This window comes from Rhinopithecus roxellana, chromosome 8 (genome assembly GCF_007565055.1).
Source record: "Rhinopithecus roxellana isolate Shanxi Qingling chromosome 8, ASM756505v1, whole genome shotgun sequence".
NCBI classification, from domain to species: domain Eukaryota; kingdom Metazoa; phylum Chordata; class Mammalia; order Primates; family Cercopithecidae; genus Rhinopithecus; species Rhinopithecus roxellana.
Genome location: NC_044556.1, coordinates 2,126,572 through 2,141,593, shown reverse-complemented (window position 1 = coordinate 2,141,593; position 15,022 = coordinate 2,126,572). Strand labels below are relative to the sequence as shown.

At 53.4% G+C, this 15,022-nt stretch overlaps 1 protein-coding gene across 6 annotated transcripts in view; it reads left to right on the top strand.

Moving 5' to 3' along the window:
• Positions 1-118: 118 nt before the first annotated feature.
• The window catches only part of ADGRE5 (adhesion G protein-coupled receptor E5), a 29,446-nt gene continuing 14,542 nt past the window's right edge, over positions 119-15,022 (top strand). For 2 of the 6 annotated variants that reach the window (XM_010361578.2, XM_010361575.2), the window contains exons 1-4: positions 121-308; positions 8,010-8,060; positions 8,262-8,378; positions 10,093-10,248. In XM_010361578.2, coding sequence (XP_010359880.1) covers positions 287-308; positions 8,010-8,060; positions 8,262-8,378; positions 10,093-10,248 — 346 coding nt within the window. In that variant the 5' untranslated portion in view covers positions 121-286. Of the gene's footprint in view, positions 309-8,009; positions 8,061-8,261; positions 8,379-10,092; positions 10,249-15,022 lie in introns of all 6 variants that reach the window. The other 4 variants (XM_010361580.2, XM_010361576.2, XM_010361577.2 and 1 more) reach the window with 3 other exon arrangements.

The window sequence follows — 15,022 nt, the reverse complement described above, 5'->3', positions numbered from 1 at the left end:
TGTGTGTGTGTGTGTGTGTGTGTGTGTGTGTGTTTGCAGCGCCCCTGGGTCTGTGTTTTTATTGCACTTTCCTGCTGGTTTCCAGCTGCCCCGCCAGTTCCGGGGAGGGCTCTGGGCCAGCAGCTGTCCGCCCCACCTCCTTCATAAAGTCCTGGCCTCGGGACAGTCCGCACAGCTACCCAGGCTGAGGAGACGGGGCAGCCCGCAGAGCTGCCCAGCCTGGGGAGACAGGACAGACCTGTCCCACTCACTCTTTCCCCTGCCGCTCCTGCCGGCAGCTCGAACCATGGGAGGCCGCGTCTTTCTCGGTAAGTACTTCGGGGCCCCGCTGGGAGGGGCGAGGAAGCTCCAGCGGTACCCTTGGCTGCGTCTGAGAAACGGGAGGCGCCGCTGGTGGCTGTGGGGCCTGCGACGGAGGAAGCCACATGGTCAAGCAGGCACGCTCGGCACATGGGGAGAGGGGCTGGTTGTGCTTGGACACCCCCACACCCCGGCAGGAACTCCAGGGTGCGCTCGGAGCCTGCTACTCTGCCGGAGGTATCCTCAAGCTTTCTACTGGAGCCAATTTGGCATCTGCTCCCTAAGAGGGGAAACTGAGGCACGGGGGAAGGAAAGGGGCAAAAAGTGAGTGCTGGGACCCTGAGAGCCGCCGTGCTTAATGTAACGCATAGAAGGACATGGGCGGGGGTGGGGAAGCTAGAGGCCAGGACTTCTCCACTGCAGGGGACCCCCAATTTGTCCCTCGCAGTCTCAGCAGCAGGGGCAGCCCCAGAGTCCCCAGTTCTTGCTCCCCGCAGACCAGGCTGGGGCTCAGCTGTGGATCGAAAGAACTTTGGCTGGCTGTGGGTTTGAATTTGATTTTTGTTGTGACTTCCTGGGGACTCCCTTTCCCGCCCCACCCAAGGTGACTGTAACGGTTATCAGGGTAACTCGTTGCCTAAGCAACAGAGCAACAAAGAGAGTGAAGAAATGACATTTGGGGCAAAACCCAGAACTTCCCGGACCACAGGGACACAGCTTCCCTGGGCCAGCCCCAGGTGGCAGGTGTCAGCTCAGCACCCCGCCCTGGGCTCGAAAGCGAGAGACAAGAGCCCACCTTGGGGTTCTTGGAGGCACACCTGGTGGGGGCAGCTGCTAAGACCTGGCTTCCCAGTGGTTCCATGCCCTGGTTGTCTGTGTCACCTGGGCCAAGTCAGAGAGCCTCTGCGCCTCACTTTTCTCATCTATAAAATGGAGCACAACCCGTCTCCATCTTAGATTGTTTTAAGGGTTGAGTGAGTTAGGACACAAACTATTCCTGGTTCACAGTAAGAATCAGGTAAACAGCATTTTAAAAGTGTTGGCTGGGCACGGTGGCTCATGCCTGCAATCCCAGCACTTTGAGAGGCTGAGGTAGGTGGATCTCTTGAGCCCAGGGGTTGGAGACCAGCCTGGGCAACATATTGAGATGTTGTCTCTACCAAAAAAAAAATTTTTTTTTTTTTTGAGACAAAGTCTTGCTCTTGTCGCCCAGGCTGGAGTGCAATGGTGCAATCTCCGCTCACTGCAACCTCCGCCTCCTGGGTTTGAGCTATTCTCCTGCCTTGCGCCCCTACCCCGAGTAGCTGGGATTATAGGCACCTGCCACCATGCCCGGCTAGTTGTTTTTTTTTTTTTTTTTTTTTTTTTTCTGTATTTTTAGTAGAGACGGGGTTTCACCATGTTGGCCAGGCTGGTCTCAGACTCCTGACCTCAAGTGATGCACCCGCCTCGGCCTCCCAAAGTGCTGGGAGTACAGGCATGAGCCACCGTGCCCAGCCAAAAAAAAATGTGTTTAAATTAGTCGGGCTTGGTGGCATGTGCCTGTCCTAGTGAGCCCTAGTGGCTCAGGAGGCTGAGGTGGGAGGACCCAGACCCCTTGAGCCCAGGAGGTTGAGGCTGCAGTGAGCTATGTTTGCACCACTGCACTCCAGCCTGGGTGACAGAGCAAGATCCTATCTCGAAAAAAAATAAATAAATAAATAATAAGATCAGGTGCAATGGCTCACACCTGTAATCCCAGCACTTTGGGAGGCCAGGGCCAGCAGATCACCAGAGGTCAGGAGTTTGAGACCAGCCTGGCCAACATGGTGAAACTCTGTCTTTACTAAAAATACAAAAATTACCTGGGCATGGTGGCAGGCACCTATAATCCCAGCCAGTCGGGAGGCTGAGGCAGGAGAGTCACTTGAACCTGGGAGGTGAGGTGGAGGTTGCAGTGAGCCGAGATCACGCCACTACACTCCAGACTGGGCGACAGTGAGACCATGTCTCAAAATAAGTGAATAAAGAATAAATTATGATGATTATTAAATTATGGTAAGATGCTGGTAGGTCTGGGGAATTGTCTGGGAGTCCTTAGGAGGAAGCCTAAAGGAGGAGTGACTGCCCCGCCCCTCACCCCAGGATCTCTATGCAGGAAACTGACTGCTTAGGGCTCAGCCCAGAGAATGCAAACCAGATGAAACTCAAACCAGAACAGCAGCTTCTCTCCCGGCTTCTGTTTGGGCAACTTCCAAGGCCCCAGATGGAGGCAGCCAGGCCCTGTAGCCTCACGGTGGGAGTAGAGAACTCAGCCCATGCAGAGGGGATGGGGCACAATGGAACCCTGCCCAAGGCCCTGGGAACCTCAGTCCCTCAATTCCTCCTTCCCCAGCCTCTTCTGTTCATTGGATTCTTCCTGATCCTTTTCTGGGCTCCAGGCCTCAGTTTCTCTATCTGTGGAATGGGCATCAACACAGCCCCTGCCTCCTAGAGTGGTTTTGAGCTTTAAAGGAGTTACCTGGGGCTTTGGGAGTTGGAGATGAATCTGCCTAGATCCTGTCCTGCCAGGGGAGGTCATTTTGTGGTCTGTTCTGCAAAGAGGAACTGGGTTCTGGCTGAGGGAGGAACTAGCCAAGCCCTGTGGCCAGAGAGGAGGAAGAGGAGAATCCTGACAGAAGCGGGGAGCATGGGCTTGGGCAGCGGGGTTTAACCCAGCTGGAAGGAGTGTGGAGGTGGGAGTGGGGATCTCTGCCTTCCACCCACCTAAGGGGTACGAAATTTGAACACAGGGGCTGAGTGGTTAGGGGACCTCCAATCCGCACCCCAAACACCCGCCCTCTGAAGCTTTGCTCACAACAACAGACCCCAAAATTCCCCTGGGAGCTCCTCCAGGGTTGAATTGGGGCAAATGAGTGGTGAGTCATTCCTTCCCTTAGGCCCAGGAAGTGACTCATGCCCAGCCGTTGTCCTGGTCCCCATCCCTCTGCCCGACACCCCCCTTCAGGTCTCCCAGATTATTGGGGTCCCCAGGATTCCCAGATCGTCAGGGACTGGACGTCCCCTCCCAGCCCGCCGTGGGCCCCACCTGCTGCTCAGATCCCAACGCCCTCCCTTCCCCCCGCCCTTCCCTTCTGTTTCCATCCACCCTCCTTTCTCATGGTTTTCTCTCTTCCTTGCTGTTTCTCTCTCTGCCCCACTGTTCTCTCTGTCCCATCTCCTCCTGTTTCCTCTCCTGCTTTCTATGGGCCCCTTGTTTCTCCACCTCTCTCTTTCGCCATGTAATTTCTGTCTCTCTCCATCTCTCCGTGTCTCTGTCTCCTCTGTCTTCTCTTTCTCTAGCTGTCTTCTTGCTCCTGTGTCTCACTCTCTCTCTTTCTCCAGCTCTGTCTCCTTTCTCCTCTCTGTCCCTCTGTCTCTCTGTCTCTCTCTCTTTTTTCTTTTCTTTTTTCTTTCTTTCTTTCCTTTTTTTTTTTTCTTGAGAGTCTCTCTCTGTTGCCCAGGCGGGCATGCAGTGGCAGGATCTCAGCTCACTGCAACCTCTGCCTTCTGTGTTCAAGCGATTCTCCTGCCTCCACCTCCCCAGTAGCTGGGATTACAGGTGCGTGCCACCACGCCTGGCTAATTTTTTGTATTTTTAGTAGAGATGGGGTTTCAGTATCTCTGTTGGCCAGGCTGGTCTCACACTCCTGACCTCAGGTGATCCATCTGCCTCAGCCTCCCAAGGTACTGGGATTACAGGCGTGAACCACCATGCACAGCCCTCTCTCTCTGTCTTTCTGTCTCTCTCTCTCTCTGTGTCTCTGTCTCTCTTTCTGTGTCTCTCTTTCTTTCTGACTCTTTCTCTCCCTCTGTCTCTCTGTCTCTTTCTCTCTCCCTCTGTCTCTCTTCCTGTCTCTCTCTGTCTCTGTCTAATCTCTATTTTCTCTCCACCTCTGCTTCTTTGTCTCTATCTCTCTAATGAACAGCAAGGAGATCCCTAGGTCCCCATCTCTGAATCCCCTGGTGATCTGAGGAGGGTCCCCCAGGACATGGCTTGGGAGGGGGAACTCCCTGAGCGCTGGGAACCGCCACTCCATGTGCACCCCAACAGGCGGCCACAGTGTCTTCCTGTGGGAGGGCGCCCAGGGGGTGAAATATCACCACTGGGTCCCAGGACAGACCGCCAGGGCTGGTGGCGGTTGTGGGTGTGGTGTGTATGCACCTGTGTCCCTGGAGGAAGTGTGGAGGTCCAGGGCATCTTAGAGCCTGGGGGATCCAACGCCGTCATTTTTTTTTTTTTTTTTTTCTGAGACAGAGTCTTGCTCTGTCACACAGGCTGGAGTGCAGTGGCATGATCTCGGCTCACTGCAACCTCTCCCTCCCGGGTTCAAGTGATTCTCATGCCTCAGTCTTCCAAGTAGCTGGGATAACAGGCACCTGCCACCATGCCCAATTAATTTTTTGTATTTTTAGTAGAGAGGGGGTTTCACCATATTGGGCAGGCTGGTCTTGAACTCCCGACCTCAAGTGATCCGCCTGCCTCAGCCTCCCAAAGTGCTGGGATTACAGGCCTGAGCTACCATGCCCGACCACGTCTTCATTTTTACCAAAAGAAATGAAGATGGCAGGCCGGGCGCAGTGGCTTATGCCAGCACTTTGGCAGGCCAAGGCAGGCAGATCACGAGGTCAGGAGATGGAGACCATCCTGGTTAACATGGTGAAATCCTGTCTCTACTGAAAATACAAAAAGTTAGCTAGGCGTGGTGGCGGACGCCAGTAGTCCCAGCTACTCTGAAGGCTGAGGCAGGAGAATGGTGTGAACCCGGGAGGTGGAGCTTTCAGTGAGCTGAGATTGCACCCCTGCACTTCAGCCTGGGCGACAGAGCGAGATTCTGTCTAAAAAAACAAAAACAAAAAAGAGCCGGGCGCGGTGGCTCAAGCCTGTAATCCCAGCACTTTGGGAGGCGAAGACGGGCGGATCACAAGGTCAGGAGATCGAGACCATCCTGGCTAACATGGTGAAACCCCGTCTCTACTAAAAAAATACAAAAAAACTAGCCGGGCGAGGTGGTGGGCGCCTGTAGTCCCAGCTACTCCGGAGGCTGAGGCAGGAGAATGGCGTAAACCCTGGAGGCGGAGCTTGCAGTGAGCTGAGATCCGGCCACTGCACTCCAGCCTGGGCGACAGAGCGACACTCCGTCTCTAAAAAAAAAAAGAGGCCGGGCGCGGTGGCTCATGCCTATAATCCCAGCACTTTGGGAGGCTGAGGCCGGCAGATCACGAGGTCAGGAGATCGAGACCATCCTGGCTAACACGGTGAAACCCCGTCTCTACTAAAAATACAAAAAAATTAGCCGGGCGTGGTGGCAGGCGCCTGTAGTCCCAGCTACTCGGGAGGCTGAGACAGGAGAATGGTGTGAACCCAGGAGGCGGAGCTTGCAGTGAGCCTAGTTCCTACCACTGCACTCCAGCCTGGGCAACAGAGCAAGATTCTGTCTCAAAAAAAAAAAAAGAAAAGAAAAAAGAAATGAAGATAGCAGGCTGGGCGCGGTGGCTTACACCTGTAATCCCAGCATTTTCGGAGGCCAAGGCGGGAGGATCAGTTGAGGCCAGGAGTTCAAGACCAGCCTGGCCAACATGGTGAAACCCCATCTCTACAAAAATACAAAAAAATTAGCCAGGCTTGGTGGCGGGTGCTTGTAATCCCAGATACTCTGGAGGCTGAGGCGGAAGAATTGCTTGAACCCGGGAGGTGGAGGTTGCAGTGAGCCAGGATTGTGCCATTGCACTCCAACCTGGGAGATGGGAGACAGAGAGAGATTCTGTCTCAAAAAAAAAAAAAAAAAAAAAAAAAGAAGAAGAAGAAGAAATGAAGATGGCAGTAAATGCTCAGGCACACCAGACAGCAGTCATGTGGTTCATTCCCACACATACTACACTGGGGAGTGGGTGCCATCATCATCTCTGTTCTACAGAGGGAAACTGAGGCAGAGAGGCCCACTGTCTGGGATTTGAACTGTCTGTTTTCTTAGCCACTCCCCACACACCCCAGGTCAGAAGAGTGGCAGCTGGAGCTGAGACCCCCTCCAGGCTCATGGCCCTTCCCTACTTCTCAGTTCCTGAAACTCCACCCCCAAGCCGAGCTTGGGAGGCTGAGGTGGGAGGATTGCTTGAAGCCAGGAGTTCAAGATCAGCCTGGGCAACAGAGCAAGACTCTGTCTGTAAAATAATTTTTAAGCCGGGCGCGGTGGCTCAAGCCTGTAATCCCAGCACTTTGGGAGGCCGAGACGGGCGGATCACGAGGTCAGGAGATCGAGACCATCCTGGCTAACACGGTGAAACCCCGTCTCTACTAAAAAAAATACAAAAAACTAGCCGGGCATGGTGGCGGCGCCTGTAGTCCCAGCTACTGGGGAGGCTGAGGCAGGAGAATGGCGTAAACCCGGGAGGCGGAGCTTGCAGTGAGCCGAGATCCGGTCACTGGACTCCAGCCTGGGAGACAGTGAGACTCCACCTCAAAAAAAAAAAAAAAACTAGCCGGGCGACGAGGCGGGCGCCTGTAGTCCCAGCTACTCGGGAGGCTGAGACAGGAGAATGGCGTGAACCCGGGAGGCGGAGCTTGCAGTGAGCTGAGATCCGGCCACTGCACTCCAGCCTGGGCGGCAGAGCAAGACTCCGTCTCAAAAAAAAAAAAAATAATAATAATAATAATTTTTAAAATTATTTTTAGTCCAGGTGCGGTGGCTCATGCCTGTAATCCCAGCACTTGGGAGGCCGGGGCGGGGAGATCACAATGTCAGGGGATCAAGACCATCCTGGCTAACACAGTGAAACCCCATCTCTACTAAAAATACAAAAAATTAGCCATGTGTGGTGGTGGGTGCCTGTAGTCCCAGCTACTCGGGAGGCTGAGGCAGGAGAATGGCGTGAACCCAGGAGGTGGAGCTTGCAGTGAGCCGAGGTCATGCCACTTCACTCCAGCCTGGGCGACAGAGTGAGACTCAGTCTCAAAAAAAAAAAAAAAAAAGTATTTTTAATGTTTTGACCTGGCATGATAAATTATTTTAAAATTTTTGAGTCAGGAAATGTGGCTCATGCCTGTAATCCCAGCACTTTCAGAGGTTGAGGCAAGCAGATCACCTGAGGTCAGGAGTTTGAAACCAGCCTGGCCAATATGGTGAAACCCTGTCACTACTAAAAATACAAAAAATTGGCCAGGTGTGGTGGCGGGCACCTGTAATCCCAGCTACTTGGGAGGCTGAGGCAGGAGAATCACTTGAACCCAGGAGGTAGAGATTGCAGTGAGCCAAGGTCACACTATTGCACTTCAGCCTGGGCAACAGAGCAAGATTCTGTCTCAAAAAAAAAAAAAAAAAAAAAAATTTTTAGTGCACACCTGTGGTCCCAGCTACTTGGGAGGCTGAGGCAGGAGGATTGCTTGAGCCTAGGAATTGGAGACTGCAGTGAGCTATGATTGCACCACTGCACTCCAGCCTGGGTGACCAAGTGAGACCCTGTGTCAAAAACAAAAACAAAAACAATTAAAAAAAGCCCCTATGGGGCAGGGTGACAGACTCTTTGGCTTTGAGCATCCGAGTGGGACGTGACATCTGCCCACTCTGTTTGAACAACGGGCAGGATCTGAACCTGAGAGGGGTCAGCATCCTCCTTCCCCAAAATGCATCACCTTTACGCCTCCTTTCCCACCCTGGGATTCCCTCTGACCCCCTTTCCTTTCTCTGTTGCAGCATTCTGTGTCTGGCTGACTCTGCTGGGAGCCGAAACCCAGGACTCCAGGGGTGAGTCTGCTGGGAAGCAGAAAACACAGTCCACAGCCAGAGTCTGGGGAGGGCCCTGGACCCCCGCCCATCCCCCTTCATCCCAGAGAAAGAGAGGCCTCGTGCACGGGAAACTCAGCGCCCTGCCCCATCTCCCTCAGTGCCCCCTTTTTGTGTATCCCCTTGCCCCTCACCTTCTGACCATGCTCCCTGCTCTTGCAGACTGTGCCCGGTGGTGCCCTGAGAACTCCTCATGTGTCAGCGCCACCGCCTGTCGCTGCAATCCAGGGTTCAGCTCTTCATCTGAGATCTTCACCTCCCCCACGGAGATTTGTGACGGTACAGAGGCTTGAGGGCAGCGCAGGGTACATCCGAGATTATGAGGCATTGCCCAGTGCCAGTGGGGGACAGAGGTTGTTGTTAGGGGCCACAGCCTCACCTTCCAGACTATCATCATGGACAGAGAAAAGACAAAGAGGGCAGGCATGATGGCTCACACCTGTAATTCCAGCACTTTGGGAGGCTGAAGTGGTCAGATCGTTTGAGGCCAGGAGTTTGAGACCAGCCTGGGCAACATGGCGAGACCCTGTCTCTATGAAAAATACACAAAATAACCAGGCGTGGTGGCACACATCTGGAGTCCCAGCTACTTAGAAGACTGAGGCGGGAGGATTGTTTGAGCCCAAGGATTTGAGGCTACAGTGAGCTATGATTGCACCACTGCACTCTAGCCTGGGCAACAGAGTGAGATCCTGTCTCAGGGAAAGGAAAAGGGAGGGAGAGGGAGAGGAAGAGGGAGAGGGGAAGGGGGAGGGGTACGGGGAGGGGAAGGGAGAGGAAAGGAGGCAGGCAGGCAGGCAGGCAGGCAGGAAGGAAGGAAGGAAGGAAGGGAGGGAGATAGGCACGGCGGGGTGGCTCATGCCTATAATCCCAGCACTTTGGGAGGCCAAGGCGGGTGGATCACCTGAGGTCGGGAAGTTCGGAAGGTCGGGAGTTTGAGACCAGCCTGACCAACATGGAGAAACCTCGTCTCTACTAAAAATACAAAATTAGCCGGGCATGGTGGCACATGGGCTCATGCTTGTAATCCCAGCTACTCTGGGGGCTGAGGCAGGAGAATCGCTTGAACCCGGGAGGCAGAAGTTGCGGTGAGCCAAGATTGCACTATTGTGCTCTAGCCTGGGCAACAAGAGCGAAACTCTGTCTCAAAAAAAAAAAAAAAAAAAAGAGAAGAAAAGAAAAAGAGAGAGAGGGAGGGAGGGAAAGAAAGGGAGGGAGGGAGGAATGAAGGGGGAAATAAGGGAAAAATATGAAGGGGGAGAAGTAAGAAGTGAATAGGCATGGCTTTCTGGGGAGAGAGAAGCTGGGAGCTTAGGAAACTGGAGTCTGTGCCTCAGTTTACCCTTAAGACTGGGGAGGGGTACATTCTGGCTATGAGTTTTTTCTGCCTTTTTTTTTTTTTTTTTTTTTTTGAGACAGAGTCTCACTCTGTCTCCCAGGCTGGAGTGCAGTGACCCGATCTTGGCTCACTGCAACCTCCACCTCCCAGGTTCAAGCGATTCTCCTGGCTCAGCCTCCTGAGTAGCTGGGATTACAGGCATGTGCCACCACGCCCGGCTAATTTTGTATTTTTAGTAGAGACAGGGTTTCGCCATGTTGGCCAGGCTGGTCTCGAACTCCTGACCTCAGAGGATCCACCCACCTCAGCCTCCCAAAGTGCTGGGACTATAGGCGTGAGCCACTGCACCCGGCTGCCATGGGGTTTAAATTTCTACAAAAAGACTGGGGATGGGGATGTGGAGCTTCCTGTTCATCCCCCATCTCAGCTGTGTTCACTGTGTCCAAATCTAGGATGCCAGCCAAAGAACTGAGATCAAGGGTGGTCTTCAGGAATGGCTTGCTCCAGCTGCAGCACAGCCTGTGCAGTGCAACTTAGGATTCTTTCCAAAAGATACTAAGCAGCAGGCCCCATGCTGGGGAGTCAGGACGGGGGTCTCTGCCCTGACGGAACTCACATCTTTGGGAGGTGACTCCCTGTCCTGTTGTGTTCCAGACATCAATGAGTGTGCGTCACCGTCGAAAGTGTCTTGCGGAAAATTCTCGGACTGCAGGAACACGGAAGGGAGCTACCACTGCGTGTGCAACCCGGGGTATGAGCTTGTTTCTGGGGCAAAAACATTCAAGAATGAGAGTGAGAACACGTGTCAAGGTAAGAACCACCCCACATCCTCTGACTCTCCATCCGTGAGGTTTGGGGTCACCAGAGCCATTCTGGGAGCATCCAGTGAGCAGGGCCTTGGTTATAGGGTCAGTGCCTGGGGTCTGAGATGGGACAGGTGTGCATGTACCTACCCCACCACCCCAGAGAGGCAGAGTGATGTGAGGATTAAGGGCTGACTTTGGGACCAGCTGCCTGGGACAGATCCTGAAAACCAAGTGTATGACATTGGCCAGGATACTTATTCAGAAACTTCTGTCCACATGTGAGATGTGATAACATTATCATGCTTGTAATTCCAGTGCTTTGGGAGGCTGAGGCGGAAGGATCTCTTGAGGCCAGGAGTTCAAGACCAGCCCATAGCAATATAACAAGACCCCACCCCTATAAAAGGGGAGACCAAGGCAGGTAGATTGTTTGAGCCCAGGGGTTCCAGACCAACATAGGCAAGCAGGCGAAATCCTATCTCTACAAAAAATAACAACAAAAAAAATTAATTAATTAGCCAGGTGTAGTGGCCTGCGCCTGTAGTCCCAGCTACTCAGGAGGCTGAGGTGGGAGGGTTGCTTGAGCCTGGGAGGTCAATGCTGCAGTGAGCCATGATCAAGCCACTACACTCCAGCCTGAGTGACAGGGCAAGGTCCTGTCTCTAAAAAAAAAAAAGAAGAAAGAAAAAATCAAGCCAAAGCTTTCTTAGAGGCAGGATTTTAAAAAATTAAAAACATTCAATAAAAAAGAGGCCGGGCGCGGTGGTTCAAGCCTGTAATCCCAGCACTTCGGGAGGCCGAGACGGGCGAATCACGAGGTCAGGAGATCGAGACCATCCTGGCTAACACGGTGAAACCCCGTCTCTACTAAAAAAAAATACAAAAAACTAGCCAGGCGAGGTGGCGGGCGCCTGTAATCCCAGCTACTCGGGAGGCTGAGGCAGGAGAATGGCGTAAACCCGGGAGGCGGAGCTTTCAGTGAGCTGAGATCCGGCCACTGCACTCCAGCCTGGGTGACAGAGTGAGACTCTGTCTCAAAAAAAAAAAAAAAAAAGAACTGGCTGGGCACAGTGGCTCACGCCTGTAATCCCAACACTTTGGGAGGCTGAGGCTGGCGGATCACAAGGTCAGGAGTTTGAGACCAGCCTGACCAACATGATGAAACCCCCATCTCTACTAAAAATACAAAATTAGCCAGACGTGGTGGCGGGCACCTGTAATCCCAGCTGCCAGCTACTCGGGAGGCTGAGGCAGGAGAATCGCTTGAACTTGGGAGGCGGAGGTTGCAGTGAGCCGAGATCGTGCCACTGTACTCCAGCCTGGGCGACAGAGTGAGACTCTGTCTCAAAAAAAAAAAAAAAAAGATAGGTCAGGTGCCATGGCTCACGCCTGTAATCCCAACACTTTGGGAGGCCATGGTGGAAGGATCACTTCACTTGAGGCCAGGAGTTCAAGACCAGCCTGGGTAACATATCAAGACCCCATCTCTACAAAAACAAAAATATAGACAAGGGGAAGAAAGAGTCCTTATCTTTTATTTGTTTTGTTTGTTTGTTTTTGAGATGGAGTCTCACCCTGTCACCCAGGCTGGAGTGCAGTAGTGTGATCTTGGCTCACTGCAACCTCTGCCTCCTGGGTTCAAGTGATTCTCATGTCTTAACCTCTCAATTACCTGGGATTACAGGCGTGAGCCACCATGCCCAGGCTGAGTCCTTATCTTTTAAAGATTAAAAACAAAAGTAACTTTGACTTTTGTTAAATGTATGACCTTGGACAAGTTACTTTAACTTTGCACCTCAGTTTACCCATCTATAAAAGAGGAATAATGGGCCGGGCGCGGTGGCTCAAGCCTGTAATCCCAGCACTTTGGGAGGCCGAGACAGGTGGATCACGAGGTCAGGAGATTGAGACCATCCTGGCTAACACGGTGAAACCCCGTCTCTACTAAAAAATACAAAAAACTAGCCGGATGAGGTGGCAGGCGCCTGTAGTCCCAGCTACTTGGGAGGCTGAGGCAGAAGAATGGCGTAAACCCGGGAGGCGGAGCTTGCAGTGAGCTGAGATCCGGCCACTGCACTCCAGCCTGGGCGACAGAGCGAGACTCTGTCTCAAAAAAAAAAAAAAAAAAAAAAAAAAAGAGTAGTAATGGCATTTACTTACAAAAGTATTTAACAGGCTGGGCACAGTGGCTCACACTTGTAATCCTAGTACTCTGGGAGGCCGAGGCAGGTGGATCATCTGAGGTCTGGAGTTCAAGACCAGCCTGGCCAACATGGCGAAACCCCGTCTCTACTAAAAATACAAAAATTAGCTGGGTGTGGTGGTGCATGCCTGTAATCCCAGCTACTCAGGGGGCTAAGGCACGAGAATTGCTTGATCCTGAGAAGCAGAGGTTGCAGTGAGCCGAGGTCACAGCACTGCACTCCAGCTCAGGTGACAGAGCAAAACTCCATTTCAAAAAAAAAAAAAAATAGACTGGACGCAGTGGCTCACGCCTGTAATCCCAGCACTTTGGGAGGCTGAGGCGGGTGGATCACGAGGTCAGGAGATTGAGACCATCCTGGCTAACACAGTGAAACCCCATTTCTACTACAAATACAAAACATTAGCCGGGCGTGGTGGCGGGCGCCTGTAGTCCCAGCTACTCGGGAGGCTGAGTCAGGAGAATGACGTGAACCCAGGAGTGGAGGTTGCAGTGTGCCAATATTTTGCCACTGCACTCCAGCCTGGGCAACAGAGTGAGACTCCATCTGAAGAAAAAAAAAGCACTTAAAAGCTCCTGGCTTGCAGAATGTGCTCTATCAGCAATGGCTATTGGGGATTTTATTGTAATTCTGATCTGATGCACCCCCAGGATGGGTACTGTAGGGTGCGAGATCAGAGAGCAGCTGCAAGGCTCTAACCCTGCACAGAGACCACAGCTTTTGCTATGGTCTTGCTTGAGGCCATCGCTCAGGCCAGGAGAAACTGGAACTCCAGGCTTTGCCTCTTTTCCAGGGAAGCTGTTTGGGCAGGGGAGGGGCTTCCAGGATCCACAGGGGCAGATGGGAGCCAGCAGTGGGCAGCTGAGAGCAACAACCCATTCAAAGAGAGGGCGTTAGTGCAGGGTACCAAGATCAGGAAGAGGAGTGGCGCAGAGGTGGGAGGTGATGAGACTCAGACTGCAGAGAGAAGAAAGGGCCCGCAGCCCAGATCCCAGCTCCACCTCTCCTGCTCTACATTCAGGCAGAGTGCAGAGGGACGAATAGGGAGGTAAGGTGGGGGACAAGACAGAGATGCATGTACCTGGGACGTGAACCTGCATGGAGCCCAGCAGGAGGCTTCTGGCCACCACACTGCTAGTCCCCAGGGGCCCTTGCAAGTGGACTTCGTGTTGCCCCATATGCATGTGACTTGGCCAGAGGACAGAGTCTTCATGTGAATTGGAAAAAGATCCCCCTCTCCCAGTGGACACATTTGACAAACAAAGAGTGGACTGGTTTTCAGCCCCTGCTCATCTCACTGGCCCAATACCTTTGTGCAGTGAGCAACCTGCACAACTGTACTTGGCGATCATGGTTTCCTCCCAGGGTGCCCCGGCTAGGGGTGCTGCCCACCCGCTGCTATGAGCCCCCTGCATGGGATGGTGGTTGTGGTTATGGAGGAGGTGTGTTGCTGTGTTAGAAACAGGCCTGGGCTGAGAGAAGGGGACTCAGTCAGGCAGCTGGGCAGAGACGTGGACAGCAGGGCTGAGGTGATAGAGGGACCTCCACGGACATCAAGGCAGGTGATGGAGACAGCAACCTGCTGGTTTGGAGCAGGACCTATCACCAGAGGTTAGAAGCTCAGAGGGGCCTGAGCCCCCCCTTTAACCCTCGGCACTCCAGGCTTCACTATTGCATCTGAGGACACGTGCACCCAATGTCACAGCCCATGGGGCCTCTCACATCCGGGCCAGAGACCTGGGGTGGCTTGCTCCACTCCTCACCCCACTGTCTCCAGGCGTCTCAGGGCCATCCTAGATACCTGATCACCCATCTTTGTCCCAACCCTGAGACTCAGGAGCCTCCACAGGGGACCACATCGGAAGCTTGGAACATCCCCCTGCCCATCTGGCATCTTATTTGCATAAAACAAAAGGGGGCCGGCACTCAGGATATTTCATGGGCTCATGACATGGCGTGGGGTGGCGCATTCCAGTGCAGTATCCTTCCTTTCCGCCATCGCCGGGGACTGCCAGGATGAGACTTGCTGCCACTGGGGCTCACATGAGCTCAGCCACACCTGGAACCCCTCTGACATCCACTCCTACCATAATGAACCCCAAAACCCTGTCCAGAATCTCAGGAGGAGGGAATCTCAGCCAACAACCTTGCTTGGAGAAGATGCCTCCTGACCGTCTTCCTGGCCATGTCGCCCTCATCCATTTCCCCATTCAAGGCTCCACCTTCACCCACTCTGATAATTCCTGGGCCTAAACGCATCTCCAATGACCAAAGCTTGGGAGGATGCTGTGGCCAGGGGTGGGCAGGGTGACATGAACCCCACAAATGGATTCAGAGGGCCGGGTGCCGTGACTCATGCCTGGAATCCCAGCACTTTGGGAGGCTAAGGTGGAAGGATCACTTGAGGTCAGGAGTTCGAGAGCAGCCTGACCAACATGGTGCAACCCTGTCTCTACTAAAAATAGAAAAATTAGCTGGGCGCAGTGGTGGGCACCTGTAATCCCAGCTACTCGGGAGGCGGAGGCAGGGGAATTGCTTGAACCCGCGAGGCGGAGGTTGCAGTGAGCTGAGATC